General features: G+C 44.6%; 8 protein-coding genes across 8 annotated transcripts; 5 read left to right on the forward strand and 3 right to left on the reverse strand.

Moving 5' to 3' along the window:
- Positions 1 to 169: 169 nt before the first annotated feature.
- Positions 170 to 447, reverse strand: N7466_007314 (uncharacterized protein; the record flags this gene model as incomplete). Its single annotated transcript, XM_057166703.1, has 2 exons — positions 170 to 310; positions 364 to 447. The coding sequence occupies 2 exons, from the start codon at positions 445 to 447 to the stop codon at positions 170 to 172; spliced, it is 225 nt and encodes a 74-aa protein (XP_057019744.1).
- Positions 448 to 925: 478 nt separating this feature from the next.
- On the forward strand, positions 926 to 1,893 carry N7466_007315 (casein kinase family protein; the record flags this gene model as incomplete). The annotated part of the gene is made up of 3 exons (XM_057166704.1): positions 926 to 989; positions 1,041 to 1,756; positions 1,879 to 1,893. 3 exons carry the CDS (start codon positions 926 to 928, stop codon positions 1,891 to 1,893), a joined length of 795 nt encoding a protein of 264 aa, XP_057019745.1.
- Positions 1,894 to 5,167: 3,274 nt separating this feature from the next.
- Positions 5,168 to 7,634, forward strand: N7466_007316 (uncharacterized protein; the record flags this gene model as incomplete). The annotated part of the gene is made up of 2 exons (XM_057166705.1): positions 5,168 to 5,860; positions 5,916 to 7,634. The coding sequence occupies 2 exons, from the start codon at positions 5,168 to 5,170 to the stop codon at positions 7,632 to 7,634; spliced, it is 2,412 nt and encodes an 803-aa protein (XP_057019746.1).
- A 1,508-nt stretch (positions 7,635 to 9,142) lies between these two features.
- N7466_007317 (uncharacterized protein) lies at positions 9,143 to 9,540 on the forward strand (the record flags this gene model as incomplete). Its single annotated transcript, XM_057166706.1, has 2 exons — positions 9,143 to 9,368; positions 9,422 to 9,540. 2 exons carry the CDS (start codon positions 9,143 to 9,145, stop codon positions 9,538 to 9,540), a joined length of 345 nt encoding a protein of 114 aa, XP_057019747.1.
- A 160-nt stretch (positions 9,541 to 9,700) lies between these two features.
- Positions 9,701 to 10,865, reverse strand: N7466_007318 (uncharacterized protein; the record flags this gene model as incomplete). The annotated part of the gene is made up of 2 exons (XM_057166707.1): positions 9,701 to 10,458; positions 10,610 to 10,865. The coding sequence occupies 2 exons, from the start codon at positions 10,863 to 10,865 to the stop codon at positions 9,701 to 9,703; spliced, it is 1,014 nt and encodes a 337-aa protein (XP_057019748.1).
- Positions 10,866 to 12,941: 2,076 nt separating this feature from the next.
- Positions 12,942 to 15,158, reverse strand: N7466_007319 (FluG domain protein; the record flags this gene model as incomplete). The annotated part of the gene is made up of 6 exons (XM_057166708.1): positions 12,942 to 13,879; positions 13,929 to 14,042; positions 14,115 to 14,296; positions 14,348 to 14,703; positions 14,760 to 14,970; positions 15,025 to 15,158. The coding sequence occupies 6 exons, from the start codon at positions 15,156 to 15,158 to the stop codon at positions 12,942 to 12,944; spliced, it is 1,935 nt and encodes a 644-aa protein (XP_057019749.1).
- Positions 15,159 to 15,822: 664 nt separating this feature from the next.
- N7466_007320 (uncharacterized protein) lies at positions 15,823 to 16,677 on the forward strand (the record flags this gene model as incomplete). Its single annotated transcript, XM_057166709.1, has 2 exons — positions 15,823 to 15,839; positions 15,921 to 16,677. 2 exons carry the CDS (start codon positions 15,823 to 15,825, stop codon positions 16,675 to 16,677), a joined length of 774 nt encoding a protein of 257 aa, XP_057019750.1.
- A 1,055-nt stretch (positions 16,678 to 17,732) lies between these two features.
- On the forward strand, positions 17,733 to 22,539 carry N7466_007321 (uncharacterized protein; the record flags this gene model as incomplete). Its single annotated transcript, XM_057166710.1, has 4 exons — positions 17,733 to 18,000; positions 18,152 to 18,727; positions 18,779 to 19,592; positions 19,644 to 22,539. 4 exons carry the CDS (start codon positions 17,733 to 17,735, stop codon positions 22,537 to 22,539), a joined length of 4,554 nt encoding a protein of 1,517 aa, XP_057019751.1.
- Positions 22,540 to 23,177: the final 638 nt, after the last annotated feature.

Consider the following 23,177-nt stretch of genomic DNA (forward strand, 5'->3'; position numbering starts at 1 on the left):
AACTACTAACGGAGTACTCCGTAAGAGTGGAAGTTAAGTGCCGCCGGGTAAAAGACGTCGAGGGGCTAGAATTACCAGAGGGGCTAGACAGCGAAGGTTTTACTAGATTGACTCCGAGGAATGATTCCTGGCAAAAAAATAGTTTGAAACATAAAAACTTCCACAGGTCTTAAATATGTAACAAGGGTGCAGGGGGGATATAAACGGTCTTTCGAACGGACTTCCGGGGTTGTTCACGCGGGATGCTGGACTTTGTCCCTTCAGTAAATGAAGATGGATCCCACTCCTCCGTCTGCGGCCAATGTTCTGTCTGGATATTTTCATCAGAATAAAATCAACCCTCGCCTCTTTTCCGAAACTTACCACATCTTCAGCTGTGGGCACCCATTCAAAGTCTGGGTGTGAGTTGTATGTGGTGTACCGATGACCGGACTTTGTCTTGTCCATTATAAGAACATAAACATGACGATCTCGCCCGGTATCTTTACCATCGATAAAGATATTATTGGCTTTCCTGAAAGCCCCTAGCTTCTGTCGGCGAAATCTCTCGCGATTTGCTTTTACGGTCTTCTTATTATCCGTATTGCAGGGGCCTCTTTCCGTTCTTTTCTGACGCCAAGATGAGGTTGGAGTAGGATTTTTTCTGGGCATGATGAATTGGGTTTGAAGATTCAATCATGTCAGAAGTAAATATTGAAAGGAAGTTATAGATCTTATAAATAATCAAAACTATCTTTAGTAGAAGCTTCAGGGCGCTTATGCCATTGATTATCACAACATGGTCTGCCAATAGTATTTATGTTATTACTCGCGCGCTACCTGTAACAAGACCATGGTTTTTGAAAACCATGGCTTCCCATAATCTTGGTTGGTATTAAATACCTAGGTCTATCCATATAGGCCGGAAATCTACAAAGTATCCAAGATGAGTGATCATATTGGTCCGTTTATTGTTGAGCGATGGCCGGATAGACAGGCTATGGGCGAAGGTAAGCCTCTTAATCGTGCTATTGAATACTATATTAACTGCTTTTAAACAGGATATCACTGTGAGACGTTAGAAAAAGTGATTCTAAAGTCAAGCAACACTTCACCAGATTTGAGTTCAGAGGCCAAGGTTTTGCGATCTTTATCTGGTGGTGCTGGCATCCCTGCTCTTCACTGGTTCGGGAAGTCCCACGGGCAGATGATGATGATAACGGAAATGGCCGGAGTTCCGCTTGAGCATATCTTTAATCAAGGTGGTCGGTACTTCGAGTTGCAAATTCTCTTAGAATTTGCGCATCAGCTTATCTGTCGACTTGAATGGATACACTCTCGCTCGGTTTCCCATGGAAATCTCAATCCAGCTATACTTACGCTTGGAGCTCCATCATGGCAAGCACCTCAAGTCACCATCTCAAACTTCGGAACCGCTGAGTTCTCTCAGTTTTCACCAAGGAAAGATCTTGAAGATATAGGCGATATCATTATATACTTTGCTACTGCATATACCTCCTGGGATAGCTTCAAAGCATCCAAGCGCCATGAGCAAGAAGTCCCATCTATTCTTATGGCTTATTTTGCTATAATACGGTCCCAGGATCTCAACCTTGCTGACTATTCGACCATTCGGAACCATTTCGATGGCGCCCGCCAACTTCTCAATCGAACACTATTTGGCGGGATTTCCGACCCCGAGCAACAACATTTGAGCCTGAAGAATCTCTCTCTAAAGAGTACAGGTGATCTTTTTGAGGATCTTGGAGTGAATCTGGTAGCAGTTGGAAAAATGGCTTCATGGGACCAGTCCTTATGGGCGCCAACGCAAGCTGGCTCTATCGCCCAATCCCTAGATGGGATTATGGCAATATATTTGGTTCTTCTAATGCGTGATAGACCATCACAAACTAGACAGCGCTATGTGATGGGGGCATTCCATCTCCCTAATCGGCTGTGGAGAGACCTCCGCTGGTACCTCTGTATGGCAAGCCATGGCTCTATATCATTCCAACGCCTTATCGGAGTTCGAATATATAAATTCATCTGCGTGTTGCTTGAGGTTATCCCAATGTACAACAAGTTCTGGACAGTGTACTTATCGGAATTGGCATGCGCACAGATGGCGTTGGATAGAGATTCTTGTATTTCGTGGAAGCAAGCTTGGGTGTATTGGAAGGACTGTGCTAGCTTCTTGAAGAGAAGATGTGACTGAATGCACAGCAAGTATTAGTTTTGTTTCATAGTCTAGTTATATGATTTATTATGAGTTCAATCACTGATTAGGTTCTTGAATCTTGTATCTACGTACATTACTTTTGCGTTGTTATGCGTTCGCAGATCTGCTATCTTTCTTCAGTTGTTCAAACGGTAACGGAGCTTGAGGGGTCTTCTGTCTTTGCCACTCTTGCCTTTATAATTGACATCATAACAGGCAAGCCACCCATGCATGGTCAAACCTATCGTACATTTACAGAATCTCCGAACTCTAAATCAGTCGTCTGCTCCATGCTTAGCAGCAACGCAATATATCAATTCACTTTTTGTTGTCTCCTCTCTTGTTTTTCTGGGTCTTTCTGTGGGTTGACCTGCCTCGCTTGGCTCGGGCAAAAGACCACGCTTTCGTCATTTGTCTAATTCTTAGTCCATGCTTTTTCCCTCTTGGTCAAAAACCATGGCCCGGAATCCAGAAACCGTGGAGTAGAGAGATATATATGAACCATTAACCTTGACCCTTCTGATTCAAATGCTCAAATATTCCCTGGAGTATTCTATCTAAGTTACCATATACTATCTTTGAATATGCGTACTATTTACTTTTTGATGTGTCTGGTCCACATTACCCATTCCCAGTAAGATGTGAAGTATCTTTTATGTATAATTTACAACGCGCTAAATTATATTAGGGCTACGAAAACAGCTCCAGTTGCGCCGTCTGGTGGGATTTTTCATACGCCAACTGCGACACAAATTCAATCTAGCCAGTGGACAACACCGACTCTTCAGATGAGCTGCAACCCCAGCCAATGTACACCGGCCTTTCACTCTAGCCAGTGGATAACACCAAAACTTTGGACTTCTATCCCGTTGACCCCGAAGCCTCATGCGACCCAGACATCTATACATACTAGCCAAAAAGCTCGGATATCTTCTAGCAGCTTCTCCAGCGCAACTAGAAGCGTAATCGAATCAACCATATATGTTGTCCTTACCAAAACGGAAACCTTCACAAAGTGCAGCACACTCCCGATTACATACCAGTCTACTACTTTTCCAGAGAAGACTGGTACAGCTGTCTCGTCTTCTGATAGTAGCCATTCTATGCAGCTTATCATGTCGCTTTTTTTGATCACAATTTTGGCTATTTATTTTTTGATGTACGGACCGGGACTTGCTTGATTGAGCAGCATATACTGGAAGAATATAGATTACTCTTTAGTCTTGTTTGTTCTATTCTTAGCTAGACATATACATACTATTTTAACGCAAAGGTTGGCCTCTACTCTTCCTTAGTCTAATAAATAATACAGGCTGGATCTGATTTATTACGGGCCGGGACGACTCAAGCAGACTTCGTAGGGAAGCCGCGGTTTCCCGATACCTCAGGATGACAGGCTTCATAGGATCACGAGCTTCGTAGGAAACCCACGGTTTCCCAATATCTCAGGATCACAGGCTTCGTAGGATCACGAGCGTCGTAGGAAAGCCACGGTTTCCCAATATCTCAGGATCACAGGCTTCGTAGGATCACGAGCGTCGTAGGAAAGCCACGGTTTCCCAATATCTCAGGATCACAGGCTTCGTAGGATCACGAGCGTCGTAGGAAAGCCACGGTTTCCCAATATCTCAGGATCACAGGCTTCGTAGGATCACAGGCTTCGTAGGATCACGAGCGTCGTAGGAAAGCCACGGTTTCCCAATATCTCAGGATCACAGGCTTCGTAGGATCACAGGCTTCGTAGGATCACGAGCGTCGTAGGAAAGCCACGGTTTCCCAATATCTCAGGATCACAGGCTTCGTAGGATCACGGGCTTCGTAGGATCACGAGCGTCGTAGGAAAGCCACGGTTTCCCAATATCTCAGGATCACAGGCTTCGTAGGATCACAGGCTTCGTAGGATCACGAGCGTCGTAGGAAAGCCACGGTTTCCCAATATCTCAGGATCACAGGCTTCGTAGGATCACGAGCGTCGTAGGAAAGCCACGGTTTCCCAATATCTCAGGATCACAGGCTTCGTAGGATCACGAGCGTCGTAGGAAAGCCACGGTTTCCCAATATCTCAGGATCACAGGCTTCGTAGGATCACGGGCTTCGTAGGATCACGAGCGTCGTAGGAAAGCCACGGTTTCCCAATATCTCAGGATCACAGGCTTCGTAGGATCACAGGCTTCGTAGGATCACGAGCGTCGTAGGAAAGCCACGGTTTCCCAATATCTCAGGATCACAGGCTTCGTAGGATCACGGGCTTCGTAGGATCACGAGCGTCGTAGGAAAGCCACGGTTTCCCAATATCTCAGGATCACAGGCTTCGTAGGATCACAGGCTTCGTAGGATCACGAGCGTCGTAGGAAAGCCACGGTTTCCCAATATCTCAGGATCACAGGCTTCGTAGGATCACGAGCGTCGTAGGAAAGCCACGGTTTCCCAATATCTCAGGATCACAGGCTTCGTAGGATCACGAGCGTCGTAGGAAAGCCACGGTTTCCCAATATCTCAGGATCACAGGCTTCGTAGGATCACAGGCTTCGTAGGATCACGAGCGTCGTAGGAAAGCCACGGTTTCCCAATATCTCAGGATCACAGGCTTCGTAGGATCACGGGCTTCGTAGGATCACGAGCGTCGTAGGAAAGCCACGGTTTCCCAATATCTCAGGATCACAGGCTTCGTAGGATCACGGGCTTCGTAGGATCACGAGCGTCGTAGGAAAGCCACGGTTTCCCAATATCTCAGGATCACAGGCTTCGTAGGATCACGGGCTTCGTAGGATCACAGGCTTCGTAGGATCACGAGCGTCGTAGGAAAGCCACGGTTCCCAATATCTGAGGATAACAGGCTCCGTAGGAAAGCCACGGCTTCCCAATATCTCAGGATCACAGGTTTCGTAGGAAGGTCACAGTTTTTAGGTATATCAGGGGCCATCGCCCCATCCTCCAACCCCCATAAGGCTCCCGGTCTTCACTTCCAACATGAATGAAAACCTGCAGATCATTCGTAGGCTATCATCCGCACTCGTTGGCCATGTGAAGATCAAGCAACTCGATCAACTCCTCTTCGAAGATATCGATACTTTTGGCGCTCAGGCATACGATCAGTCGAAGACACAACAGCTCCTACATAGTTTTGAATATGAAGGCTGTCGCCGGCTAGATCCGCTTACCTGGATTCCTTGTGCTCTAAAGCAATCTGATATACAGCTTTTCAAAGACTTGAAGACTGACGACGATCCAAAAGTCATAAATCTACCCGAGGGCTTACAGGTTTGTTGCTTTCAAGGGCAACATCGAGTTGCCGCTGCAAAGCAATGGTTACCACCAACTGATATATGGTGGAATTTCTGTTTATATGATTTGGATAAGCTTGATGAGGGTTGCCGTAGACGGCTGCGGGAGTATGAAGCAAAGGTACGGACATTCAGTGATGGAGAGATATTTCGCAATATCCGCCACTATCAGCAAAAGGGTATCACTATGGCTGCCAATGAGTGGCTAGCACGGTGGTCTGTGACAAAATGCCGCGAGTTCCGCCGGATCTATGAGCCAAAAGCAAATCAAAAAGAGCTTCGCCATCTAGGTCAAAGGCTTGATAAGCTTTTATGTTTCCCAGCCTTATGGACCTCGTGGTATATGGGAACCCATCTACCGAGCCTAAATTGCCCCGAAGTCAGTATCCTTTCTTGACATCATCGTTTGTAGAATAATTAGCTAACACTGTCAGGAACTCACATATGCCTTGCAAGGAATCTATGACGCATGGCAGATTCTCACATCCAATACTCCTTACATCCTTGACCCAGGTACACTAGAGATGCTGGAGGGGCGATGTCCTTGCTTTTCATTAGCTGATCGCCGATATATCAACGAGATATTTCAAAATGGAGCGGCATTTCCTCTTGCCAAAAGCCTTGAACTACGATCGAGGTTATTAGATGCAGCTCTGAACTATCCCAGAGTCATTCCGTCTCTTAGAACCTTTCTGGAGAGTACGAAGTATATCAAGGCAATGACAGATGTTGTGAAAAAGATCCTTCCGAAGAACTCCAAAGGCTCGATTCTCCGGACACTACATCAGTACTATATGCCTCCCCAAGGGAGCAAATTTCAAATCCAGTGCTCAGACAATAGCTTTATACAAAGACAGCAGTCGGAAGAGTATGGCTTCTGGTCAGCATACCGCCAGCTATTTCTCTTTGCAATGCGTCACTTCTGCGGTTTGACCGGTGCACAGCCTTTGGGGTTCAGTCAAGCTTCTAGGTCTCGATGTCCGCAGCAATTGGAGCTGACACAAAAGCTCCTCAATCTTGTCCACACGCTTGGGTTTAGACTTCCGGGCTATCGGGATACACCTCGAGCAGATCACTCAGACTTAATAGCAATCCGTGGTCTCCTAACACGCCTACGGCCGCCTGAATCATTCATTTATACAGAAGGTGATGTCTCCATGTTTAGTAGCAAAGTTAATTCCATACTTGCTTCGATTGTCGCTCCACGCAATAACGAGGAGATACCTTCACATAGCTGGGATAATGTTGAGGATTGGTCTTTTCAACTCCGCTGCGGAATGACAGATACAGAGACATTCTTTTCTGATGGAAAATATTTATTCTTGGACAACATCTACTCATCTGATCAGTCTGCACGAGAAAACATGACGTCTTTCGCAGTGAAAAGAAATACCTTCCGCCTATTCTTCTGTGACTTTAAAGAAGACTCAGGCCTACATAGCGGCGAGACTATTGAAGAAGATTATCAACAGCCCCTCCAACTTCCAGTTGATGGAGATGAAGATATGGGTGGAGGTGGTGATATGCTTGGAGAGGGAGATATAATGGAAGATGAAGATATGATTGGAGATGAAGATATTGTTGTCAGCAAAATTTGCCAAATCACCGCTCCAGAAGACACTGCACAAGACAATCCCCAGAGACTGCACTTGGATTCTCCTCCAGATAACACTCCCGAGAAACTGCTCTTGGACTCTCCGCCGATTGTTATAACCAGGCAATCCACTCAATCGTGCGAGTGCACAGTTCACTTGACACCCGAAGACCTTTACAAATCCATTCCGGCATCATATGAAGCGATCATATTTTATGAAATGGAATCTCAGAAAGCGCTATTTTTTCGACATGAAGATACTAGACATTTCCTTAACTTGGCTGAGGGTCTAAGCGAGAGATGGTTTGCTATAGTTGAGTCTTTTGAAGATGGATGTTGTCTAAAAAACAGTTCTCTGGTCCATCTGTTTGAATATGTGAAAGGAAAGCAACTTGCTTTCTTTTGTCACGGATTAGCAGGAACTAAGTTTACAAGCCCTGTGTTTCCAAAGATGAAAAAGCCTGGGCTTGAGCTACCTCGCTTCAATCTTGAAACCAGGATGTGGGAGTTATGGCAAGGGCCTGGACAAGATGTTTTAATGGATGATAATCCTTATTGAAACAGTTGTAAATGCAAAGAGAGCATATTTATAAAGAGGAAATATAAAAACAGTATATAAAACAGACCAAACAAAGCACAGCAAATAAAATAGACCGAATAGAATAGAGCTAATGAAACAGAGCGAACAAAACAGAGCGAATAGAATAGAGCGAATGAAACAGAGCGAACAAAACAGAGCGAACAGAACAGAGCGAATGAAACAGAGCGAATGAAACAGAGTGAACAAAACAGAGCGAACAAAACAGAGCGAACAAAACAGAGCGAACAAAACAGAGCGAACAAAACAGAGCGAACAAAACAGAGCGAAAAAAACAGAGTAAACAAGACAGAGCGAATACAAAAGACTTATATCTCACTCATACAGATGGTGGGTCATAAATATCTCCAAGCGACCGTTCTACGCTTGACATCCACGGATTAAAATCATATAAAAGGAAATTCGATATATGAGAAATGTGGCTTTTCATCGAGAAAAGACTGTTAAGAATTTGGAGTTAGATGATTTGTAAGTCATCATGCTTGAGATTACTTACTGCCAGTGCAGATTGCGAATTTCATCACGGAGCATTTCGAGCTCCTCAAAGACTGTAATAGGTCTATTTGCAAAGGAGAACCCCCCAGACTTATACTGAGTGACCTCAGCTGCCGATAAGGAGGGACAAAAGGTATTTCTGTTTGGTCCATTGGCGATAGGCTGAGGACTTATTCCCAGTCCCCGATAATCATCCTGATCCATTTCAGATGATGTGTTTTCAGAGGTTGATTTACTTTTGCCCTCCTTGTGATCATGAATGAACTCTTGAAAAGGACATGATTCATCATGCTGGGGAGTTTGTGCAGAAGGAGGACAAAATGTATGTTTGTTGGCCCAACACATACCACTTTCCTTTTCAGGCTCGGTAGCCGTAACTGGAGAGAGAGTGGGATGATTATACTCAGAAAGCATAAATGATTGGGCAGTCTTTATTTCTGGAGAAGAGAGAGAAAGAGCTTCTTGGGGGCCCCAGTATTCTGCTTCCTTAAAATCTTCCATCTTGATAAATTTGTTAAGAGAAAAACCAAAAATCCCACACGTAACATTTGAATTATTTATACGTATTTTTGGGATGGGTGGAGGTGATTCAATGTTAGTAGCATTAGTAATAATTTAGGTCAACTAGCACTGTAGAGCCGCCGAACACTTAAAGGTTCAATATTTCTAGCTGGAATAGGAATAGCACCAAGAGCCAAAGGAACATTTGAAAGTTAAACATTAAAAAATTTAAAATAGAAAAATATTTATATTATAGCCTAGCTATAAGAAGCATAGTATCAAGAGCTTACATATTTCCTGTATTGACTATTGATGTCTATATATATCTTCCCGACCGACCTCCCAGGCCAGTTCAAATGTTGATATTGATAGGTACATATGTATCAATTTTCAAGCAACCTTCAAATATTTGAATCATTCCAAGGCTAGCTAAAATGTGGTATATTCTTTATATTATCAGTACCTTTTACGCCATGGCAAATTCCCAACTACTAAGCTCTACTGAGCGTGAGCAATATGACCTTGTGACGCAAGAATCGGTTATCATGCGTATTGGGATGCCAACTGTTATTGAGGATTATCGAGATGCCGTTACGACTACGATTGATCGAAGGAAACTTGTTGATCTTGTATCTAAGCTCCACGCTTCCTCCGAATCACTACGATGGAGTTTGTTTTTCCTTGAGACGTGCAGCTCTAGTAAGTACCACGCGTTGCCGAGGTTTGGATTTCAGTTTCGCTAATGCTTGTAGGCGATTCTGTCAAGTGTAATACCGCTCGTCGACTGGCTGCTCAAAATGTACACGAATTTGTTGTTCACCTTGACCGTACTGTGAACCAAATTGAAGACTGGGTCTTAGGGGCAGAATAAAGCGAAGTAAGCCGCTGGGGACATCTGGAAGCTGCTACCACGGTCTAAGCCGGACAACCTTAGCAGGAAGCTACTTCCAAGGTTGGGGTCAGGAGTGTGGTAAAATTGTGGCATATAACTGCATCGAATAAATACAGAGACTCAATCCAAAGATACAGTATTACTTTGTAATAGCCAGATGCTTCGAAAGTGTAGCCAGACGCGCCGACCGGCGAGGTTGAACATTTTCAGATAGTTTGCGCTTCGACCGGCGAGGTTGAACGTTCTCGGATAGTTTGCGCTTCGGCGGTATATGAATTTCCAGGCTATCATATTTTCTTTCGGATGCTTTGGATGAATTAGTCAAAATTGACAGGTAGAGAGGCGCCTTGATTATAAGCTTACCTGTTTTATCCTCACAACTAGAAAAAAGACTGATATCTTTGGAAGAAGAAGTCACCGTTGCCCCCGGTTCCTGATCATAAATTTCCTGAACATTGGGGTGCAAGGTATTTGTTTGTTCCCAAGATTCTTGTCCGAATGTTGCAGCCGTGTACGTCTCTGCATACTCGTGTCCCAAACTCGCCCAGAAATCAGGTGTATTCATGGCCTCAGTGTCATTATCAGAGACAGGGGTGGCTGTCGAATCGCACCATTCATCACGCGTGTGGGGTGGAAGATCCGAAGGCAAGCCTATCACTATAGGATTGGCCTGTGTGCCAGACCCGGAATAGTGGGCATAGGCTGAAACCAGTTCATAATCTTTTGGTTCAATCTTCGGTTGAATCATCGATGTGACAGGTGGGCTAAAGACCTCCGTAGGAGGACAGTCGAGATATCCTGCGTCATTCTTCGGAACTCCGGTATGCGCTTGGGAAGTGCATGGGGTAGAACACCAATCGTCATCAATATAGATTACAAAAGGGTTAGATTCCACACCTATGGGGGTAGAAGTAGAATCATCATAGGGGTCCTTGATAATGTCCAAGATAGGAGAACAGGTTCTTCGTCTAACGACAAGGAATCCAAGCTCATCTAATCGAGCTTCAGTAGCCGTCTGGGCAAAAGAAAAAAGAGTTACCATACTCACCAGTTGAGATGTCAGAATTCATCATTTCAGCTTGCTGAGTACCCCATTCACCCAGAGAAAGAAGAATATCCTCACTTAGCTCTTCCTCCACATTCGGGAGCGGCCAATTCGGAGAATCAATCAAGGCATTCACCTCCTTAGTACAGCAAATACAAGGGCCAACGGCGCTGTTGACTGATTCTTCTGAAATAATGGCTTCATCTTCAATCACAATAGGATTGGTCTTCGCACTACCTGGCTCAGAGTCCATGTGCATCGGATAAGTAACTATTTTAGAATTTTCAGTTAGTAAGAATTGAGGATCATTATTTAAGGATTCTCACAAAAGCATTCGGCCATTTGGTCAGATTGGACTGGAGACATCAGAATATGAGAGAATGGATGTTTGGCGTTTGAAGGAATAAAGATTCTGATCTTTCTGAAAGTGCGAGCCCATTGCTTTATCTATCTCTGGCTGACCGCCCCAGGAATTCTGACCAGCAACACTTGAGTCTCTCTAGGGGACCAAAGGCAGCAGTACATGACCACATCGCAAATCAGGGTTTCTATTCAACAACCATCCATGTAGCAGGCTATTTCAAGAAACTGCATTCCGGTCAGCCTTGATTTAGCGTCATCAATACCGGGCTCTACTTGCCAATCGTTCCGGTGCCCAGAAACGCCATAACCCAGCATCTGGACCATTCGCATCCACTCACACCACGGCGGATGCTGCAGGTCAGTCTGTAATTAGTTTCACTGCACTGCCGCTCATCACCAATTCAGCTCCATTTGCCAATCACTTAAAAGCCCAGAGGATAGTCTGAAACCCATAAGCAAGCTATCACGTCGGCAGATGCATCTATGGATCCACATGCCCTTCTAAGAATGTGTTTCTTCCATAGCCTGGCGAGCCCAAGGCAGACTATGATTTCTCGCAAACAAAACTGCATAAGCTGCATAATACATGGCCTAGCGTCTATTGAATCTGCCTTGGCTCCTGTGTACCTCGGAGATGGGGATGAAAGGGCATTCCCACACGACGTTAGTCAAATTAGCAAGTCAATTTTATAATAGTGACAAACAGCCAGGTCAGCAATAGTGGCAATGGGTCTCGACTCTCAGGCTACCAACCTATCCGGTGTATCTACCTTCCTTGCTATGTGGGGAGTTCCTCCTGTGGCTTCGCTAGTGGTATAACGGGACAGGAGATTGGCCAGATACAAGGATGTCTAGCTATGCCTAAGAATCTGGTACTGAAGCTTGTTTGATCACATGATCTGTACTCTTACTCCATCTCCCTGTAGATAGCTCTTCTCTTCCTTTTCTTCTTCTTTCTTTCCTTGCACCACTCAATACTACTGCATTGCGTTCATGCCCTCCTTTCCCTTGTAGACTCGATTCCTCGTGTCTGTTCAAAGCTGAAGGAAAAATTCTTAGATAGCAAATATCTATTCTTAGATCTAGAACATTTACTCAACTAATCACTGATCGTTATCCATGGGGAAACATGACAATTTGACAGTCAACCTCGAGGACCTTTATGCATTAAGCGGAACACCTATTCTGAAATTATATTTAAGGCCTCACAGGAAAGTTCAGCATTTTTGAATTTGCTGGCCAACCATACTTTAGCTATGCCAAATTTGAACTTCATGAAAGTACATTATAATGGATACTATGTAAGGTTCCAGGTTCTAGGCGTAATAAGTAGTATAGACTGTATAGTAAACATGCGGCTGGGGGCCTCGCAGACTCATCAGTATGCCAATTAAGGGTTGAGGGTATGAAAAAAGAAAAAGATATGACCAGACTAGGGTTCGATCCCAGGACCTTGTCGGAGATAAGCGAATGATAACAGGATGTGATCGTTGGGATTTAGTGGAATGTCTTTATGGTTCCTGGAAGTTGAACCGTGCCATCCACGTGACCTGTATGTCAGGCGAATTACGATTCGGTTGGGTCTCGTTGCTCCGCAGGGGTGCGATGTGGCGACCGGATGAGGGAAGCGGTGAACCCGGCTTGGATTACCCATTCTTCCTATTCTGACCCACTTTCCTATACTTCCCTAAGTTCCCTTTACCAAGCATCCTTTTACCAAATCCATCATCTATCCTATATTCATTTCCATTAAGTATTCCTTATTTTCTATCTCTATCTCATTGAGTCCAGTTCAGCGACCCTTGTATGTTTATAAAACACTGTTTTGTCAGCTTTTGTAATGTAAGATCAAATGATTCAAATCATCTGATTTACATTCAGGTTTCATATAAAAGACAGTCTTCTAACTAGATAATGATTGATGGAATCTTAAACCGGTCAAGTATATTATCAACAACAAAATTAAAAAATCTTATAAAGGAATCTTGTGGATGTTTGCAAGGTGAAGTTTATATCGCGCAAGTGTGAAAAAGACTTCAGGGCAACCTGGCCAATCGCATTTCCGACCGCGCTTTTCAAATATGAATGGTAGGCGATGAGTCTTGAAATGAGCCTGAAGTACATCCTTTCGTGAGTACTTGTAGCGCCTGGCATTGGGATCCAAGCCAGTGCTCCCCAGACACACAGGACATTCTAGCCCAGACGAGCTTTCTGTGGGGACCACTACTTCTTTCAATTCTCCCTTCAATCCATCCTTAAACACAACTCGGTTTTTCAAGGCCTTCGGCATATGAAGGCTGTTCAATTTCAGTCGTAGCTCAAGAGATCGAATGCGGTCTTCAATCAATTCCGTATCATCAATGGTATCGACATCCCTGTTCTTGAATTCAAGCTCGGCAAGGGCTATTCTTTCCGGTTGTATATGACTGACGTCTGGTGTGAAGGTAATCGGAGTACCATGGTGGTTTTGCTCAATGATTTGGTTCCCAATACTATCGAAGAATTCTTTCCGGGCAGCCTTTTGGGCCTGGCGTACTAATTTCTTTCTTCTCGTCCTGATTTCTTGCTGTAATCGCTTCAGTTCACGGAATCGCGGATCGGAGGCTTCCTCCGCTTTGTTTAATTTATGAAATTCCGATATGAGTTCATCTTTGCTCGACTTAGCCGCCCTTTTCAAGTCTTGTAGCTCGGTATCCATTTCGATAGACTCTTTTTGCTCATCGTTCAGGTGAAGTGGCGCTGATGCATCTCGTGTTAGATTTCCATGGCAAGCGAGATTCAACAAAGAATCCCTAGTCGGAGTTTGCATAAAAATCGATTGAGTGTCATTGAAGACGGACATGTAATTCGAGAAAGTTGCGCTTTTTCGATGACCCATAATTATATTACGGGAGTGCTCGTCAAGGTTCCCTATATTATTAGCATAGTTTCCATTCACTTTAGATTTCTCTAGACATACTTAAGTTTTCAGCTGCACCTTTCCGGTATTTATAGAGCGATCCCTCATCTGGGAACCCAGCCTGTGTACTAGCTTTTTTTTCGTATTCCTGCGCCTGAGTATATGAAAAGCCGACTTTACAGTCAGTAGTCCAAGCCCCGAGTTTTGTTTTTATAGCGCGCCTGAAAATAGGAATATTTTTTACACTATCCTTAAAATGAATAGGTGTGCTGTGGCGATGGTCTGGAACGGTTGTAAAGCGCCAAATATCTCGAGGGCATTTGATATGCTGGCTTGCAAATGCGTCATCAAGAAAGGCATACATAAGTATGTCCTGAATAACGCAAAGCCCGAGATTGTCATTTCTTTCGGTATAAGTGAATGTAGGCCTAGAGATGGTTAGAAAGAATTGTGAATGATTGCATAAGACCGGATCTCACGGAGCCCCTTGATTTCTCTTTCCTTTGTTGAGCCTGTGCCTAGCCCTCATAAGAAGAACTTGGGCATTAGAATATTCGGGGTGCTTCACCATGTAAAGATCAATATCTTTCCATTTCAGCGCATCATTTTCCTCCTTGTAACAGGAGGATAGCACAAGGGTCCCAGGTCGGGCTGAAGTAGATACCATCATTTTCCGGAGTGTATTTAATTGGAAAAGAACCCGGAACGTGGGAAATGCTATATCGCAAGCGGCCACTAAATGACGCGTGACAACGAACACCTCGTTGATACTAAATGGTGGTTGTTCCTTGGCAGTCTTGTCGAGCTCATATTCTATGGCCATTGATTGTGCCAGCTTATTAAGTTAGAAGGGAGTCTAGTTGGTTAGTGATTAGATCATAGAAATCATACCGAAGAAATATCTTTCCCAAGTTGGTAAGGAAGGCAAACGCCCCTTTCATCCATCCAGTATATTCTGAAAAAGCGCACAATTGTCATGAAGCTAGACCTGTAGTTTATGTTATGCTCATCTAGATACCATTCAAAGAACCCTTGGATGGCCCTCAGGGTGATGTTTTCGAGCCAATATTTGTAGTCTTTATTTGGAAGTTCTTGTACCCATCTATATTCTTTAGTTAGCTAAAGCATGTATACAGATTAGATAAAAGTATAATACTTCTGAAAGTTATGATGAATTCCCTTTATCCGTTCCTTTGTCGATCCGACTTTGTTAGTCGTGACTTTTGGATCCGGCTGGAGGAGAAACGCATTCCAGTCTCTTATCCGCTTCTCTGACCTTTGGGGGGCCATTTTGATTGTGGTGGGCTAAAAGTGAAGGGCAGAGCTTGATTGCCATATGAGTGAATGGGGAGTTCACGCTACTTAAACACAGCGAGGTAAAGTCAATTTCCAGCGGATATCTAAATTTGGCAATCAATTACTATTGATAAAGCCGCCGGGCTTATGTAGGAAGGGTCGAGAATCACGCGCTAAACCTATTTAGACATGTAGCACTGTTCCGACACTAGTCCTAATTAGATCCACAAAATCGACTATACGGAAACACCACGGTTATCCCTTATAGCACCACGCAGAACCATAGTCTTTCCGCTGTCCCCCTGGATTACACCATATCGGATGTTGTATGGAGAATGTAAGAATTTTTGCCTATATAAGCCCGTTTGGGCTTAGCGCCTCCGCTCTCCGTGCGTGCCTGTGCGTGGTTGTATATAGCCCCCCATCCCCCTCCCAACCGACGACAATCTTTTTTTTCCCTCGCCTTTCATCTCCCTGCACATTAGAGATAAGCCAATTTTACTACTTATCCGTATTGCCGAGTTCCTAAGCTCCGCCATCCTCCTTTCCCTGTGTGACTTATTATAATCACTACGCAAGTTTATATGCTACTATCACTAATATCCTCCCGAAAATAACATTCTCGGTGGCATGATCACGGCGAAAACATCTAATCACAATGACCCATGAATTCGAGTACGTTACCCCCCCCCCCCCCCCCCCCAACCCCGCAGTCTGGAGAACTCTAGAGGAGTATACTCATACTCATCGTTTTAGTTGTCCGTATACTGTTGGAAACGTGATCAAAATACACTTGAAGACAGCAGATGGTTTGGAGGCAACGGAAGATGCCAATATCATTAAAGCCTTCGAGCCGTTCACTCTTTCCTCTGTGGTGCTTATTCGGATGACCTGCTCCACTTTAGGATTGCAGGGCAATATGATTTTGAAGCTCTTCGATCGGCGATTTGCAACGCAGCTTCGAGAAGACGAAAAGATTCGGCCCTGGACCCTAGACACAGAGATGGAGTATCATCAATTTATCCTCGATGGCGGTGCATCGGATTTCGTTACTCAGATCAACGACGGTGAAACACCTGAAGGCAGTACATGGAGTGCGGCTATGGACGAAACTTATCTTCACGATCATATGTCAGATCTCTATAAGACAGAGGTTCAGGCATATAGCTACCTGAAGGAGATTCAAGGAACCGATATCCCGCAACTACTCGCATCCACTATTATGCCTGTTTCCCGCCCCGTTCAACTCAGGAGCGAATATATCGATATTCCTGGAATTCTTTTACAATATATCGAAGGCTTCCCATTAACCGATATTGCCAAATATACCCCAAGAGAAAGCTGGCAGGCCATCTGCGAAGATGCCATTCGAATTGTCAATCTTATCGGTGATCTGGGAATACTTGATGAGGATGTTAAGACAAGGAGCTTTATAGTGCGTGGGAACTTGAAGGATGGATTTGAGGTGATCATGATCGATTTCGCGCTATGCGAATTCCGTCAAGACTATTAAGACGTCTATGAATGGGATAAATGGAAATCGATACAAGATTGATGAAGAAGGGGCAGTGGGATATGTCATGCAAAAGTATTTAAAATGTGGGTTTTTTTACCATCGATCTGCTCGATATAAAAAGTTGGGCGAGGAATTCAGGAGGGGTGAATGAGTTGAGGCTTTAGGGAAACCAGAAATCAATATTATACCGATGGAATGTGCCCGTCTGTACATGTATGTAACGGTCGACCTGAAGGGTCCTGAACTGGCGTCGAAACCTCCCGCACGAGGTCGTCCTCGCAGTCATAGGCCTTCTTTACAAGGGCGAATCGCTTCCTTATATTAGATTCGAATCGTTCGACGGTATACATTTGAAACTTGAAAGGTGCGGTCCACCCAAGTAAATATAAAGCCAAGGATGGAGCCATGGTAGATTATATTAATTAAGAAAGGTGTGTATGGATGAGCCTCCTAATAGTAACATCCTGGTACTGCCACTAGGTTTATTGATGGGGATTTCTGTCCGATGCCATTGTGAAGCAAAATTCATGAAGACACAGAATTATAAACGACAATAAAGCAATTTACCAAGGGTTGCCAGGTGGCAGGGATTAACTACGCCAAGCCTTTTGTGGATTGTAAGGACTAAAACACCGATTATGTAATACCTTACAGCTTTGGTGCCTTAGAATTCTTGTTGATGATTCCCTGAGATTTCAGTGAGACCCAAGTCACCCAACTGAGCTGAGTTCTGCACAACGCTCGGTTCGTCACCAACAACTTCTCTACAAGTCACAAATACTTTCTGAGTTGTTTGAATTTCATTAAGATAAAGCAACATGAGGTCATTATAGGAAAAGGTTTTTTCTGAACTGCGATGCACCTTGGCCATTGAATGTTTAAGCTCAAAAAAATTACATATAGAACAACACTATGCCTATTTAAGTTACTCTGAACACCGGTAATGCTGTCCTTTTCTCTTTTTTTCTTGATCGATGATTCCCAACCCATAAAGGCCCGCCAGAGACCGGCCCCACCTATTGATTGTACAACCACTGCCTTGAGTATTTGAAATGTCCAACCCGGAGGACTACACCGTTGGCTGGATTTGTGGCACCTCAGCGGAATATACTGCCGGTCTGGTATTCCTCGATGAAATTCACGATCCGCCCCAGTGCCTGCCTCCCCACGATAAAAACGACTACACACTGGGAAAAATCAAACATCACAATGTGGTAATTACTTGTTGCCCATTTGGAGAAAATGGAACATCTTCAGCAGCAACAGTCGCAGAGGGGTTGGTGCATAGCTTCCCAAATGTGCGAATCGGCTTGCTGGTTGGTACTGGCGGGGGGAGTCCCAAGTCCAAGACATGATATCCGCCTTGGTGATGTTGTAGTCAGCATACCCTTGAATGGTACAGGTGGCGTATTGAAATACGATTTTGGCGAGAATAGACAAGGACAAAGCTTCCGAATTGACGGCTTCTTAGACCAACCGCCTAGTCTCCTTCGCTCAGCCGCTCATGGACTAAAGGTTGACTATGAAATCAATGGCCATCAACTCAGCCATAGAGTGCAGGAGGTTCTGGAAAAGAAACCAAGACTACGGAAGAAATATGAGCGACCGGACCCCGCAAGTGATCGGTTATACCACAGCCATATAATTCATCCATCGCAAGACAGTGTAACCGAATGTGCTTCAGTCTGTGGTAGTGGGCCGTCACATTTAGTCCAGCGAAAACCGCGACCCGAAGAGACTGATAGCCCGACAATACACTACGGGCTAATTGCATCTGCAAACACACTTATGGCTAATGCTCTGACCCGAGATATATTCGCAGCCGAGAAGGATGTTCTTTGCTTTGAAATGGAGGCTGCTGGGCTCATGAACAATTTCCCCTGCCTAGTAATTCGTGGGGTGTGCGATTATGCCGATTCTCACAGGAATGAGGATTGGCAAGGTTATGCAGCAATGGTCGCTGCAGCGTATACAAAGGAACTTTTATCTCGAATCGTTCCTCGATCGCTACACGAAGAGAAGAAGGTTTCTGAGATTCTTTACGCTGGTGAGCTCAGTTTGCTTTAAACAATCATTTTCGGCTTCTGACAATGTGAAGTGAAGAACACGCAGGAGACAACTCGGAATATTCAGTCCTCTGTCAAGGAGATACGACAGCTCGAAGATGATCAAGAAAGCCAAAGACTACTTGACTGGCTTAGCCCTGCTAGACCTTATGTTTCTCAACATACCGATGGAACTGGAAGTTGGTTTCTGGGATCAAGTCAGTTCCAACAGTGGTCCAGAGAAAGGAATCAGACTCTATTCTGTCAAGGTATACCAGGAGCGGGTAAGACAACCATGACAACGATTGTTATTCATCACCTCTACGAAAAGTTTAGGGAAAACCTTTCTGTCAGCATTGCTTATCTATTTTGTAACGCTGGCAAACAGGATGACAGACAGCTTGAGAATATTTTTGGGAATATTCTAAGGCAGATAATCCAGTATCAGCCATCTCAACTTCTTCGATTGAAGAAGCTTCACAATCATCATCGGCTCAGACAGAGTCGTCCATCTTTAAACGAGATTTTTGATATTATATATCATATCTTGAACTCGAATGAGCGAAATTTCATCCTGGTCGACGCCTTAGATGAATTTCGACATCCTCCTGGAGAGCGTGAGGCATTCTTGCAAAAGTTATTTGAGCTTCAGAGTCGGACAGGAACCAATGTTTTCCTGACTTCCCGTTACAGCAGAGACATTGAGTCTAGCTTCGAGGATAGCCTAAGGCTTGAGATCCGTGCCAGTAAGACGGATTTGGAGAAGTTTCTTGATGAGAAGTTGCGGACATTTCCAGAATGGATCACCGGACATGCATCTCTCCAGGCTGAGATTAAGAGTACGATTATCCGTGTCAATGATGGAATGTATGACTTAACCAGAATGACGAAATCAGTACACTAGCTGACATCTACCAGGTTTCTCCTCGCAAAACTCTGGATTGATCTTCTTATAAACAAAACCAGCCTTAGGGAAATAAGGCAGGGTCTTGCGGAATTGGAGATCTTACATAAAATACCAACCTCTGACAGACAATTGAGTTTGTTGGGTTCTGCCTATAAGAAAACAATGCAGCAAATTCAAGACCAGGCACCAGAAGGGCGACAGCTTGCCATGAGAGCTTTATCATGGATCACATGCTCCAGACGAGATCTCAAACCATCGGAGCTTCAACACGCTTTAGCCATCGAAGGTAACGAGTGCCACCTAGACGAAGAAAATGTTCGAAATACCCTGACCATAGTGCGGGTTTGTGCTGGCCTCTTGGTCATTGACGAAGAAAGTGATGTCGTCCGCTTATCCCATTATACAACTCGGGAATATCTTGAGCAAACCTGGCAGCACTGGTTCCCGCATGCGCATATTCAAATCACTGAAGCATGTATCACGTATCTTTCTTATGAGGAGCATGCCGATGGCTCTAGCTTGACATATCATCGATTCGCCTCCAAGCTAAGATCATACCCGCTTTATTGCTATGCTGCAGAGTTTTGGGCTTATCACACACAGCTTGCCTCGATGGAGGAGACAGGGCTGGTTCTCAGTTTTCTTCGGGACCAAAATAAGGTGTCCGCCTGTTCTCAGGCTATCTTGTTTCAGGGATGTCACGAATACGAGTTCATGGAATTGCAGGACTTTTCTCAAGCCAAAATGACAGGAATTCACTTTTCGGCATGCTTTGGACTTACCGTGGCTTTGTCCTTACTTCTCAAATCTGCGTTTCAAATCAACTCGAAGGACTTTTTAGGTCAGACCCCACTATTGAGTGCGGCCAAACAAGGCCATGATCAAGTGGTAGAGCTTTTACTGAAACAAGAAGATATTGACGTTGAGGCCAGAGACATCTATGGCCGCACTCCGCTGCTATGGGCAGCTAAATACGGCTATTTGCAGACTGTTAATCTGCTTTTGGACCACAAACCTGCTTTTGACGTCCGAGACGAGCATCGATATAACTCAACATTTCGACCTGAAGAAGTGGTGAAGAAACTCCTCGACAAGGGAGCCAAATTCTCAGACGATGGGCTCGGATCAACACCACTGCTGTTGGCTGCTTCCAGCGGTCATGAGAGGGTGGTTAGCACGCTACTTGATAGAGGCGCTGATTTAAACACGAGGGATTTGTTTGGTAACAGCGCCCTTTTCTTAGCGGCTCAAAAGGGCCACGAGGAATTGGTCAAGTTCCTCCTCGAAAAAGGGATAGACATTGAGGCAAAAAATCAGTACGGCAGAACTGCTCTTTTCGCTGCGACTCTTGGTGGTGAAGGTGAGGTTTTAGAGGAGACCACTAACCAGAAGACCACTATATCACTTCGCATACCTGGTTATGCAAAAGTGGTGAAAGTTCTTCTAGATTTTGGAGCAAATGCCGACACCAAAGATCATAATGATCTGACTGCGCTCAACTATGGAATATATCACAACAATAATAAGATCGTGCGACTTATACTTGCAAGATGTTTTGACACGGAGTCAAAAGGGCGCGCACTCCTGTATGCGATTGAAAAAGGACTTCGTCCAGATATTGCCTTGTTCCTCGACGAAGGGGCCCAGCTTGAGAGCAAGGATTTCAGTGGACGGACTGCACTGTTAACGGCAGTTGCAGAAAGACGTGAAGACATAGTCCGGCTTCTTCTTGATCGGGGAGCTGAAATCGAGGCCACGGATTCTTCTGGTCGAACTGCACTGCTGATTGCTGTTAAGGAAGGTCTTGAAGATATAGTCAAGCTTCTACTTGGTCGTGGGGCTGAAATTGAGGTCAGAGACTCCTCTGGTCGAACTGCACTGTCATATTCTGTTGAAGGAAATTGCGAAGGAATTGCCGGGCTTCTCCTTGAACAAGGGGCTGATACAGAGGCAAAAGACTGCTCTGAAAGGACAGCGCTGTTTTATGCTTTTCCTGACGGCCGTTTGGGTGTAGGTATGCGCTCTCACTGGGCTGACTACTCCGACGCCTCAATTTATGGTGATACTACTGCGCCGATGTATGGAATGAAGAAGCATCATGACGATATCATTCTACTTCTCCTTCACCACAAGGCTGATATCGAAGCTAAAGACTCTTTTGGCCGGACTGTCATTTTCTATGCTGCAGTAACCAGCCATAAGAAGACTGCTATGCTCCTTGACCAAGGAGCTAGTCTCAAGGCTAAAGATAATTCTGGCAGGACCGCCCTGTTACACGCCCTTAACTATCATTATAGATATCAGGGAGTGACAGGGGGGTTTGCCCCGCGTCGCCTTAGTGCCAGAAATTCTTCTGTCAGTGGTACTTCTTCATCTAGCCTTGATGAAGATTCTGAAAATGAAGATGAGGATGAGGATGAGAACTATGTCATGTTCCTTCTTAATCGGGGAGCTGAACTTGAAGCCAAAGATGCTTTTGACCAGACTGCACTTATCTATGCGGTGAAGCATGATCATGTGGCTGGTGTCGGTTACCTGCTCAAACGAGGTGCTGATGTCGAAACCCAAGATTCTTCTGGTATGACTCCGCTGTTACATGCTGTAGAAATGGCCAATGAAAAGATGGTTAAATCACTCTTATCTCGAGGCGCTGGCACAGAGACCAAAGACAAGAGTGGGATATCTCCTCTCTTATCAGCTGCGAAAAGTGGTAATTTGCGAATCGCAAATTTACTGCTTGCTGGTGGGGCTGAAATGGAGGCGACTGACAAGCAAGGTTGGACCCCACTGCACTGGGCAACCAAGCAAAGCCATAAGGAGTTGGTAAAGCTTTTACTGGAGAGCGGCGCAACCAAACACGTCCTCCATGGGCGGCTCAAGGGCGTTCTTAGAAAGAGACCGATTTGAAATTCGTGTCGACCAATTTGTATATCACGCATCTCAAATGCTAGAGTTTTTGTTCCTATACAACGAAAGAAGCCGAGCCTCTTCAAGTTTTTATAAGCATTTATTTAAATCAATTGAGCGGAATGACCTTTTCGAGCTGTTTTCTTCTTTCCTTGGCTCGACATTGTATTTTCATTATTCCTGTTATTGTCCTGATTGGGACTAGTGCGTGCCGTCCTACTTAGGCTTCACCTCTGTAGATCTTCTTCTCCCTTCCTGTCGCTGCTCCAGTATCACACTGCACGCCAGATTCGTGGGCGCTAGGTGACCACTACCTTAGACATGCTATTGTATGTTTTTGCTTTTGGTTATTTTTATTTTCATTTTTTTTTGATGCCAGATTCATGTACTTATAAAATGCTGTTGGAATCACATGACCATTTTGTTTCCAATATTTTCGGTTTTCCTGGTTCTGCTGGCCTTCACCGCCTGGAGTTCTTCATTTTAGCTGGATAGCAGGCTCGTCTCTCTTCTTCCTAGCTCACCACAATCAAAGATTCCATATCCATTCCACTGCTTGTTTCCTTCGCCTCTTCTGTTAGATTCCTGCCTGAAACTGGGTCAGGCTGAACAACTGATTTCACTGCGCAGAACTGAAA

Source organism: Penicillium verhagenii, assembly GCF_028828195.1.
Source record: "Penicillium verhagenii strain IBT 33310 chromosome Unknown utg000007l_segment0_segment0, whole genome shotgun sequence".
Classification (NCBI taxonomy): Eukaryota; Fungi; Ascomycota; class Eurotiomycetes; order Eurotiales; family Aspergillaceae; genus Penicillium; species Penicillium verhagenii.